General features: G+C 40.8%; 2 protein-coding genes across 4 annotated transcripts in view; both read left to right on the top strand.

Moving 5' to 3' along the window:
- The window catches only part of LDAF1 (lipid droplet assembly factor 1), a 60443-nt gene extending 52484 nt beyond the window's left edge, over positions 1-7959 (top strand). The window contains exons 5-6 of one of the 3 annotated variants that reach the window (XM_027126690.1): positions 86-155; positions 7846-7959. In XM_027126690.1, the coding sequence (XP_026982491.1) occupies positions 86-110 (25 nt within the window). In that variant the 3' untranslated portion in view covers positions 111-155; positions 7846-7959. Of the gene's footprint in view, positions 1-85; positions 156-1832; positions 1951-2055; positions 2157-7845 lie in introns of those variants that run through there. The other 2 variants (XM_027126691.1, XM_027126689.1) reach the window with 2 other exon arrangements.
- ANKS4B (ankyrin repeat and sterile alpha motif domain containing 4B) lies at positions 2077-9657 on the top strand. The gene is made up of 2 exons (XM_027126686.1): positions 2077-2298; positions 7846-9657. Exons 1-2 carry the CDS (start codon positions 2135-2137, stop codon positions 8918-8920), a joined length of 1239 nt encoding a protein of 412 aa, XP_026982487.1. The 5' UTR covers positions 2077-2134; the 3' UTR covers positions 8921-9657.
- The last annotated feature ends 2733 nt before the right edge of the window (positions 9658-12390 follow it).

The raw sequence follows: 12390 nt of genomic DNA, 5'->3' as shown, positions 1-12390 counted from the left end.
CAGATAAATTTGGACCATGTTTTTGGTCTTATAGTGTGCTCTTTATTTACACGAATTTTTCTATGCTTTTCCTTCTTTCCGTAAGGTGGAAGTTTAAGTTAAGGATTTGAGATCTTCTTTTCTAACACAGGCATTAAAAACTGCAAATTTCCCACGTAAGTTTTGTTTTAACTGCATCCTGTAAATTTTGCAATGTTTGCTTTCATTTTCATTAAGTTCAAAATATATCTGATAAAAATTTGTATCTAGAATATATAAAGAACTCCTATATAACTCAATAATAATAAGACAACCTAATGAAAAAATGAGTAAAGAATTTTTTTAGAAGATGTAAGAATGGTTAATAAGCACATAAAAAAACATGCTCAACATTGTTATTCATTAGGGAGATGAAAATTTAAACCACAATCATACCACATCACACCCACTAGGATGGCTGAAAATGAAAAGACAGATAACAAATGCTGCAAGGACATGGAGAAATTTGAAGCCTCATACATTGCTGATGGAAATGAAAATTGTACAGTCACTTTGGAGAGCAGTTTGGCAATTTCTTAAAAAGTTAAATACAAATCGTCATGTAATTCAGCAATTCCATTCCTCGGTATATACCCAAGAGACATGAAAATATATGTCCACACAAAGACTTGTATGTTCATAGCAGCATTATTCATAAAAACAAAATGTGGAAACAATTCAAATGTCCATAAACTGTTGAATGAATAAAGCCAATGTGGTATATTAGTATAGCAGAAACTATTCAGAAATAAAAAGGAAGGAAATATTGTTACATGCTATAAAATGGATGAACCTTAAAAAATTATTTTAAGCTGAAAAAAAGCTAGACACAAAAGACTATACATTGTATGATTCTATTTATATGAAATGCCTACAAACAGCAAATCTGTAGAGACAGAAAGCAGATTAGTAGTTTCCTGGGGCTGGGAGTAGGAATGAGGATTGACTACAAATTAGCATGAGGGATATTGGGGGGGTTATGGATATGTTATAAAATTGGATTATGGTTGTTACCAAACAGAAGTTGGGTCTGCTCACCCTCAGTGCAGCAAAGCCAATCTACTGAAAATACAGCATTTATTGCAGGGTGCCAAGCAAGAAGAATGGGCAGCTTCTGTTCAAAAGACCCAAACTCACCAATGGCTTTCAGGGAAAGGTTTTTAAACACAGTGTAAGGGAGAGGGTTGCAGGGTGAGCGATCAGCTCATCCACAATTCTCTCATTGGTTGATGGTGAGGTAACAGGGTGATATTTTGGGAATCTCAATCATCAACCTTCTGGTTCTAACTGGTCTGGGGTCTATGTGCTGGTGGTCAGCATGCAGTTAACTTTTTTCACCTGGTGAGGGTTTTAGTATCTGCCAAGCAACTCAAGGATATGGTTCAGGATATTATCTATAGTCCTTGAGAAGGAACTAAAGGCCCTTGACTTTGTTTTATGGCTAAACTGTTATTATTTTGTTTTGCTTGATGGTTTTTCCTTTGTTTCTGTCTCTTCTCCCTTCTCTGATTAAGTTTGCTCTTTAGAACTCAGGGAAGGCCTAGGAGCCTACAGCTTTTCTATAAACAAGAGGTGGGGGACTAGGTGAGGAGGGGGTCTGTCCCTGGGAAGGCCCCACAGGATCCTGCTTGGTTTCATGGTGATACTTACAGAACTCTAAATTTAGTAATGATCATTGAATTGTACACTTAAAATGGGTGAATTTCATAGTTTGTGAACTATACCTCAATACAGCACTTTAAAAAATAGACCTCTCCAGGGAGCTAGACTAGTTCTGAGTTGTTTTGAAATTATTTTCTACGTTCTGTGCCTAGATGACCAATATTACATTCAGGACTTGTTAAAGGACAGAAAAAAAAACAGTGCCTCAAAACATTCAAGATGAACACAGCAGTCCTCGGTATTCAATGTCATGGCCATTCCAGAAAGAAAAGGTCTAAGTTCAGTGCTGTGAACCTTTCTGGCTGCCTTCCATGGAGGGAGGTTGGAATGAGCTTTGCCCTGGGCTGACACTCTTCCTTGTCACTTATTAACAAGCTTCGTGGGAAGGCTGCTTCACTGACATCCTGCTCTGCCTGGAGAGTGATATTTGACAAAGCTTTGGTGAGCAGAAAAGATGTCCACTCGCTACCACCAAGCTGCTAGTGATAGCTACCTGGAACTTCTGAAAGAGGCTACCAAGAGAGATCTGAATCTTTCTGATGAAGATGGCATGACTCCCACACTCCTGGCAGCCTACCATGGGAACTTGGAAGCCCTAGAAATAATCTGCAGCAGAGGGTAATATCAACCTGATGGTCTTGATTGGAAACTGTTTATGGTAGGGTTTTGCAGACAGCAGCAAGAGGCAGGGAAAAAGTGAAACTACTTTGCTTTCTTTCTAGTCTGTGTAAAAAATTGTCTTTTTAGAGAAAAGGAGAAAATTCTCCAGAGATGCCCTCTTTTCACTCTGAGAACTGGCACCATGTGTTGGCTGATCCTTTATGAGCCACACACACACAGATCCTGAACTCTAAGGCACTATTATTTGCCTTGGGGGAAGATATTTTAATTCTGTGTCTTTAAAAATCTTTTCCGGGCTTCCCTGGTGGCGCAGTGGTTGAGAGTCCGCCTGCCGATGCGGGGAACATGGGTTCGTGCCCTGGTCCGCGAAGATCCCACATGCCGCGGAGCGGCTGGGACCGTGAGCTATGGCCGCTGAGCCTGCGCGTCCGGAGCCTGCGCTCCGCAACGGGAGAGGCCACAGCAGTGAGAGGCCCGCGTACCGCCAAAGAAAAAAAAAAAGGGTGCCATGTTTTACAGGCTTTTGGCACATATTGTGCCAGGAAATTTGAACCACTTTATGCTTCCTCCAGCATTGTTCATTTCCTCCCACTCCTGCCAAAACTGAGTAGTAGAATTCTTTTTATTTGTTGCCTATCTGATAGGCAAATAGATGGTGGTGCGTTGTTTTCACTTGCATTTATTTGATTACTAGTGAGTCTAAATATTCCTTGCTATGTAGAAAAACATTTCTTGAAAGAGTGATTTATTTTCTGAGAACAACTCCAAAAAAATCAAATCAACTTCAAAAGGAGAAACTGAAATGGAACAGATTCTCAGAGTAATTTAATATAAGCAAATTGTCTATTTTGTGACAGTAATAGCAATCCAGCTCTAAAAATTATTGCCCAAATGTACTAATCTACAAAAAAGCAAGGGCAAAATATGATTACTTAAAATCTTTTCATTGAGTTTATCTTTTGGGAAAAAAAGGATAGGAAAAAAGTCAAATCAAAATTTTATGAATTTAGCTGAAGGAAACGATATATTGAATAACATCAGTATTGGACTCAGATCATCAAATGAGTTTGTGACTATCTGGACAGGTATGTGTAATGGTTCTATCAAGAAATGTGAAGGATATCAGGGATTGAAAGACAAAGACTGATTTTAGAAGGACCCCCAACTTGTCAATAGTAAACGTTTTGATTTAAGTTGTACATTAATTTGGAAAGTTGTCTGTAAACAATTTATTTCAAGTGGAAATAGCTTAAATGCACCAGGGAAACTCATGAATCAGCTTACTGACAGTTTCATCTTTAAATTTGGAATTTTGTGTTTCTTAAGAGAAGAACAGTCTTTGGGGTCACCTCAGATTTTCTTCATGTTCTTCCTATCTTGAAGGATCATTTAAGGTCCCTCAGGATGGGAAAATTCCACTATTTTATGACCTGAAGCATGTAGATTTAACCCAAACTTTTTAATACCTCTAACATCCTTACCACAGTTCACTCCTCTCAATAATTTCTCTTTTAACTTACCCAATCTAATTTCAGGCAAACTTAATCCATATGTTTATGTTTACAGTAATGTCTTAGATGTTTTACAATCCCTCTTTTATGTCTTTTGAGTGTGGTGTTTGGTTAAAATAAATAAGAAGTGAAACTCCATCTTTGGGGGTGAGGTACTGTGCTCCCCTAAGATATACAACTATTTTAAGGTTGAAAGAGGTTTCCTTTGATCCGAGACAATTAAATCAGGAAAAAGGCTGTGCAACAGAACTGTGTTATTTAATATATTTGCTTTCCTTAGATTCAATTTTATTTTCTTTCCTTCCTCTTTGAACTTATTTCCCTTCCCTTATCTCTGGTCACACTGAAGTATACTCCTGGTGCCACAAATATGTAACATCACCTATATGTGCGTCTGCTTACACTCTTCTCTCTGCTCAGAAGGAAGTTGCCAACTGCCAGCTTATGGCTGGATCTAGCCCACAAATGTGTTTTATTTGGACTTCACTGTATTTTTCTCTTAAATTTGAGCCAACATTTAAAAATCAAAAAGCTTCACATGAAATTCTGGATTTCTGGCTTTGTTTGGAAAATGGAAACTCTGGCAATATTGTGTCTGCTTTTATTCAAGGTAGCAATCAGCCACAGCTGATCAATGTCTATTCTTTTAGATGGAATTTGCACTTAATTATGACTTTGTTGAAAGAACAAACCTGGCCCCATTAAGTTACTTACATTACATTCTTGGCTTCTTTAGGTTGAGTTTGAGACATCTGCTATGAGATATGGATGATATAAAGGACAAAAGACACAAAGGACAAAAGACACAGGTTTTGCCCTCTGAGACATATTATCTAGTTGGGGGGCAGGGCATATTTGACAAATTAAGACTATAAGTGTTAAAAAGCCACAAGAGTCATTGCAGTGCTGCAGGAATTTACTTGATGGGTGTGAGAAAAAAATAAATATATGAAATTAAGGATTTTGAGTTTAGAGACAAGGGAAATGGTAACAGGTAAAGTTTATTGAGTATTCATTCTGAACCAAGCACGTTTCTAATGCTGTATGTATGTTGACTGATTCACGTAATAGTTGTATGAGTAGGTAATATTATCCTAAATTTATAGATGAGGACACTGAGTCCTAGAAAAGTTGAACTTGAGGCGTCACAGCAGGTAAAAGGGAAAAGCTGAGGTGAGTTAACATAAGACCATATCGTGTTGGAGACCAGTAGACTTGGAGGCAGGCCTGATCCAAAGTGTATTGCCCGTGTACTGGTGGGAAAATCAATTACATGCTTGGAGTCTTATTTTACCCCTCTGATAATTATTCTTTTCTTCCTTCTCTAAGAGAAAGATTGTGCTTGTTGGTGGTGGGGTGGGGGGCAGAGAATGTGTAAGTGCTTTGTAACCAAAATGCATGAAGAAGCCAAGGATTCCCATGGAGGAATTACAAATCGGATTCACCAAATTATAGGACACTGGTTGGGTCACCGTAACTAGTACAGCTCTCAACCTGCAGTGAGCCTAACCTGGGGATCTTGTTAAACTTCAGTTTCTGATTCAGGAGGTCTGGGATGCGGTCCAAGATTCTGCAGTTCTAACAACTCGCAGGTGATGTTACTGCTGCTGCTGCTGCTGGTCCAGGGACCAAATTTAAGGGGCAAGGAATGGAAGGGCCACAGTGCATTAACATGCCAGTCGCAAGGGCATGGACCTTCTCTCCTGTTTCCACCTGATACTTACCAGGAATGTTAAGAGGCCTTCTCAGGCTCTCTCTCCTGCCATCCCATGGGGCCAGCCTGGCCAAAGTTTACTGAGATCCTGATTTTGGAGTCTAGACTAGGGCAAAGGAAGATGCCCTTTAGTACCTGTATTATCAGAGTTCTCAACAGTGGCTTGGGGTCAGAGCCATAGTTAATAAGTTATTACTTTACTTTTCATTTGTGCCTGTTTGTAACTCAAGGCCTCACAGGAGAAGGGCAAGGGGTGGGGGTTAGAGCCTGGGGCAGGATTCCAGTAGATATTCATTCCTCAAATCTTTTTTATCTACCATGTACCCGATTCTGTGTCAGGCATGGGGTCCCTGGCCATAATGCTATCTAATAATGCCCCGAATTCTACCTTAAACCATTGCAGAACTACTCATAATTATGTGGAAATAAACTGAGGAATCAATAGACTCTTTGTACAAATATTAGTTGTATTAGACACTGTTTGCTCCCTGCCCAGTATCCATTCGTCTCTTCTTTTTTTGGAATACATGTTTTTTAAATTACTTAATTTATTTATTTTATTTATTTTTGGCTGTGTTGGGTCTTCGTCGCTGCGTGCGGGCTTTCTTTAGTTGCAGTGAGCAGGGGCTACTCTTCGTTGCGGTGCGCAGGCTTCTCATTGTCGTGGCTTCTCTTGTGGAGCATGGGCTCTAGGCATGCAGGCTTCAGTAGTTGTGGCACGCGGACTCAGTAGTTGTGGCTTGCAGGCTCTAGAGCTCAGGCTCAGTAGTTGTGGCGCACGGGCTTAGTTGCTCCGCAGCATGTGGGATCTTCCCAGGCCAGGGCTCAAATCCATGTCCCTTGCATTGGCAGGCAGATTCTTAACCACTGCGCCACCAGGGAAGCCCCATTCTTCTCTTCTTTCTTGCTGATGGGGAACCAGTTTTGTTCAGTTTTCACTTCCCTACCTGTGACTCAGAGGAGGGTAGCAGTGGTGTACTGGAACTGTAACTGAGCAAGTGGGCTCATTGCCCACTGTGCAATGGAAAGATCAAGGCAATGGTCTTTTGCAGAGAGAAAAGGCTTTATTGTGGGGTGGAAAACAAGGAGACAAGAGGCACTGCTTTAGATCTGGCTCCTTGACTGGCATTTGAATGGAGTATTTATCTTGGAAGTAGGGAACAAGAGGGAGAGGGTGCTCAGAAATGATTGATGGAAAGTAAGTGCAAGTTTCAATGTAAGTTTCGAGAGTTCACGGGTTCCCTGCACAGGCCAGACAGTCCTTCATGCCTCTTCATGGGTTGCATGTACAATTTCAGAGGTGGAGGAGTCCAGTACATAACATGCAGTGGATTTTCAGCCTGCGGCATTCAAAGTGTGCTCTCAGTCATTCTAGTCCCTCAGTGCGCCCGTGTGATGCTCATGCTCAATTGGAGGGGCTGTCAGCAAGTTGTTTGCATATCTGTGGTCTCCCTGATACTCTGCGAAACAAGCTTGGTGTCCTCCATGTTACGATTTTTGTTTCTATCTTGTTTCTACCTTAGGGACCAAGATCCTTTAAAGTACAAGGTATAGTTTCAGAACCAGCTCTTACCAGCTCAGGAGAGACGACTGCTAAATTTTAGGAAGTTTGAATCAGATAAACAATCCATTATTAAAAATAAAATTATATAAACTTAAAATTTAATAAACTATATTAAAAAGGTAATACTCAAAACTTACTACTTTCTAACTATTTTACCACATTTTACTGTTATCTTTGCTCTTAAGATTACACACATCTATTAAATATCTATGTGGTGGGAATAATTTATATTCAATTGACTGTGCACCTCTTCCAAATTCTGTGTCCAGTAATGTCACATTGGGAGCTTGAAATGTGCTGTGGTGGTGTGTTTACATCACAGAAACTGGCGCATGCTATATAAATCAGACCTTGATTTTTTTCCTGGGTGAGCTGGTTGTTAACATTTACCAGCACACCACGGGGTCATGCTATACAGGGGAAAAATCTAATTGATTTAAGATAAACAAGGTAGCTCTATTTCCTTTCCCTTAGGCACGTGGCCCAATTCTGGCCAATGAGACAAGAAAATTGCTCATGTTGGGAGTTTCTTAGAAAGCTTTTCTTGCTTCTAACGAGGAGATACAGGGTAGATATGGGCTCTTTCTGTTTCTGGCCATGTGATGTCTGGATGTGACATACGTGGACGTTCAGAAGTTATCTTGTAACAGTGTCAAGGCAGGATTAACATGCATTTTGTTCTTTTAGTTTTTATTTTTTAGACCTCATGTTCAGAGAAAAAAATTAGCATGTATTTTTTATATTTTCTCTTCTAGAGGGGATCCTGATAGATGTGACATCTGGGGAAATACTCCTTTACATTATGCAGCCTCCAATGGCCATGCCCACTGTGTCTCATTCCTGATCAACTTTGGAGCCAACATCTTTGCCCTGGACAACGATTTACAGTCTCCACTGGATGCTGCTGCCAGCAGAGAGCAGAGTGAATGTGTTGGTCTCTTGGATAATGCTGCCACCGCCCAGAACATCATGAACCCCAAGAAGGTCACCAGGCTGAAGGAGCAGGCTCAGAAGAATGCCAGGAGGCAGATCAAAGAGTGTGAGAGGCTCCAGGAGAAGCACCAAAATAAGATGGCCCGCACCTACAACAAGGAGGAATCTGGGACTCTTTCTTCTTCCAAGGGCACTTTCTCCAGGTCATCCCTTTCAAATGTTTCTGCTTCCAACACATTTGGGTCACTGTCTAAGGGCATTAAAGACACCTTTAAATTAAAGTTCAAGAAGAACAAAGATACAGCAGAGCCGTTAGGGAAGGAGAGAACAAGTGGGCCGAAGAATGTGATGGAAGTGTTCAGAGAGGAGGACGAAGACCCCTTCTCAGGGGACTTCAAAGAGAAGCTCCAGTTCTCAGTAAAGGCGGACAGCTGTGTGCAACACGAATCCATTCTCAACCGTCCAGGTCTAGGAAATGTTGTTTTTAGAAGGAACAGAATATTGAGCCCTGAAGACATCTCAGACAGCAAGAGGGAGTTGGGGTTGAAAATGCCCAGTGAATTGCTTCAGAGACAAGGAGGACCTGAGGCTGACGAAGAGGGAGCGGAAAACCACCATGAAGATGATCTGCCTTGGGATGAGGATGAAGTGGAATGGGAGGAAGATGTGGTTGATGCTACTCCCCTGGAAGTGTTCTTGCAGTCCCACTACCTGGAAGAATTCCTTCCTATTTTCATGAGAGAGCAGATTGATCTGGAAGCTCTGCTGCTTTGCTCTGATGAGGACCTTCAGAGCATACAGATGCAGCTGGGTCCCAGGAAGAAAGTCCTTAGTGCCATAAACAGAAGGAAGCAGGTGCTACAACAGCCTGGGCAGTTGGTCGACACCAGCCTCTGATGGAGTGTTGGGTCAACTGGGTGAGTCTGCAGCAGTGGCGTGATGCTGTGGCCCACTGGAAACATTTCAGGCATTACCCACTCTCTACCCAGTACCAGACTACTGGGTTTCTAGGGTTTTGGAGGTGTCCATCTAAGAGGCCCAAATTCTACTCTGAGAAATACTCTATACCTGTCCACATAAACCGCTAATGAGAAACTCAAGGAGACCTGGGAATAAGAAAATGACATTTCTCTTCAATTATCTTTTTGATACTTTTGAATACAGAAAGGATTAAATGGATGACAGAGAAGGGAAAAAACTTTCTTCACTTTCCTAACTCTGGATTTAAAATTATAATCTCTCATCACATTAGCTGCTGCTTAATTTCTGATCCTCATAGCTAGGGATTCGAACTCCAGTTCTGTCCTTAGCTCTATGACTTTACCTGTTGGTGGAGACTAAAGTTCCTCCATTGGCCCGTGGTGTGATGCCCAACTTAAATGTGTCTAACCCTTCAACAGATGTTTACATGTTTACAAGTAATAGAAATGGGTCTATAGTACTCCTGCCTGGGAACAGAGAGAGGATGGCAGGTAGAGAGAGAGAAGAAAGAAACGGAATGTAGGGTACCTGTATGGACTGAATTTGCTCCCTCCAAAATTCTTACGTTGAAACCGTAATCCCTAATGTGACTGTATTTGAAGATATGACCTTTATTAAAGAGCTGACTAAGGTTAAATGAGGTCATAAAGGTGAGGCCCTAATTCCATATGACCGTTGTCCTTTGAAGAGGTAGAGACACTGGAGATGTGCACACACAGAATAGGCTATGTGAAGACACAGCAAGAAGGCAGCCATCGGAAAGCCAAGGAGGAAAGCCTCAGGAGAAATCAAACCTATCACCTTGATCTTGGACTTCCAGCCTCCAGAGCTATAAGAAAATAAATTTCTGTTGTTTAAGCCACAAAGTCTGTGGTATTTTGTTACGGCAGCCCTAGCAGACTAATACAGTGCTTAAGCAAGAGAGTCAGGGAGGAGAGAAAGAAGGATACAGAAAAGAACTCTGGCTTGTTAGATGATGTTTCCTAAGGGTAAGTGCCTCCTGAAACTTAAAAAAAAAAAAAGGAAAAAGAAATCTAGGTTCTCTGTAGGGAAAATTCAATTGTAAAAGTAAATTTTACCTTTTATGCTTATTATATACATATCTTTTATTTACTGTTGTCTATCACCATTTCTGCACGTCTGAATACATGTAGGTTCTACAATATAAGCTGTCAACACTAATACTGCTGCTGATGTTATTTAAATGGAAATCCCAAATTTAAGTTGAAACCCTACTTGAATAGCTAAGCTTCACTGGATTTTTATAGCCAGCCTTGCATTAAATGGAATTTACCATTGATTATGGGTATAATATAGAAAAAGCTTCAGCATGCTTCCTGATTCACAGCTGTCTGTGTTACTTTAAGAGGCACCATGGAGGATACAGATGCTTAAATCTGATGAACAACTGGCACATTCTTCCTCAATGAATGGATCGAAAAGGTTGTCAGTCATTGAATAAATATGTTACACTAGGGGATGATTATGTTCACAAATACTGCATTTCATTGTTCTGGAGTAAACTACAGTTGTACATGAAATAATGTACATGAAAGCAGTAATCACATAGAAGGCACTCAGAAAAAGTTTGTAGTGTCTCAGTCTTTCTCTATTAGTATGTCCTTATTGTAGATGCCAGGATCCTCTCTCCAAGTAACCCCCAGAATCTGCCTAATGAGACACTCATTGCTAGGACATAGGAGAAGTATAAGCCCCTAGGAAGGTACTACTGTTAACAAAAAGGATGCTTTCCATCAGTGCTTTGTACATCATTGTCAGAGGTAAAAATAATATAGAAAGCCTGACAATGTATTCTAGCAAATGAGAGGTAGCATAAAGCATTTTGAGCTGGCAACCAGCAATGCTACTTGGAAGATGCTAGAATAGTAAATGGAAAGGTACTCTTAGGGAAAATAAGAAAAGACAGGCCAGCAAAAACATTACTGGAATTCAGCATTATAGGATTTAGTCCTGCTTCATGGGATTTGATTACTTCTAGTTGGAATTTGTCCATGTTGCCCTACTGGAAGGGTAGCAATTTGCTCAGAAATATGGGAAGGGGATGTTTGCCCAGCAGGACTGGACGTTCTCACCAGGACCATCCCATTGGACTTTATGTCAGTTCTGTGATGAGATAAAGGGATATGAATTTGAAGAACACCTCAAGCGAGTACGTGTTCTGTGGGTTTTAAAACCTCACATAAAACTTCCTTAACATTGCTGGATTAAAAAGGAGAGAGCAAACATAATCCCTTTATGTAATAACAGTGAATAACATAAAACACAGTGAGGCCAGAATGGGTTGTTAGAAGGTGTTGGGGTTTTTTTCTCCAATAGTTGCGTTTTATTTTTATTAAGGTATCCCAGCTTATAGACTCCATAGGCTCATCTACCATTCTCTGAATAACTCCTGTTCCATTTAAAGGTAAATACTATATTGATGATTATTGCAAAGACTGGCTTAAAGTGTATGAACCAAACAGGATTACTTTTGGTCTTACATATCAAGGAGCAAAGGAGGCAAATTAAACAGTTCCAGCTCCTGGGAATTCTCCTATGCCCACTTCCCTAGCAGAGAAGCTAGGTTCTGCCCTACGACAACGTAAGCTCCTTTAGGACAGGGAATTTGCTCTGTCCTGTATTCACTGATATATCCCTTGTACCAAGTGCCAATCCATCACACAGCAGGTATTCAATAAATATTGCTGAACAACAGAATGTGATGCCTAGGCTGAAGGCGGGATGCAGATTACTCTGGTCTGTTGATTCCTGTGATTCTGACCGACTTCAGGGGTTCACATGGCATTTGAGGTGGGTGGGCGATGTGAAATGGAAAAGAGTTAACTTTGAAAGGCAAAAAACTTCTTATTGCAACACTACTCTCGATCCATTTCCTGCCCTAACTCTAATATAGTTGGAGAGAGTCATCTGTGCTCTTTGGTGTGAGGACTATTTCTTTTCTGTTAGCAGCCTAGCGTGAGTTATTGTAGGGACTCTTATGAATGAAAGAAGAAATCTATGAACAAATTAAGGTGCTTTTGATAATCTCATCGTCACACACCCTTCTCTACACATCCTTAGAGTTGTGACCATTAAGATCCCCAGAAAGACTCCATAGTCACTTGAGGTGTGCAGAGCAGGTCACGTGGGGATTTTCTTCTAGCACAAAGGCTAGACAGTCTGGCAAACATGATAAACTTTTGGGTAAGCTACCTACAGCATGAAGAGGACCTGCCAGGAGGAATTTGGGTAAGAAAACAAAGCAAAATAATATGCTTCTCTTTGCTGCTGACTTATAACCAGCCTAGGGATTGGAGAGAGAGTATTTGAATGGGTCTTTGACAGGACACGGACAACACAGCTCTGCTAGTAACCCAGGGGACCTG

Source organism: Aethalodelphis obliquidens, unplaced genomic scaffold (assembly GCF_003676395.1).
Source record: "Aethalodelphis obliquidens isolate GAN/ISIS:26980383/991018 unplaced genomic scaffold, ASM367639v1 scaffold30, whole genome shotgun sequence".
In the NCBI taxonomy this organism is placed as follows: Eukaryota; Metazoa; Chordata; class Mammalia; order Artiodactyla; family Delphinidae; genus Aethalodelphis; species Aethalodelphis obliquidens.
This window is presented reverse-complemented; position numbering and strand designations above follow the sequence as displayed.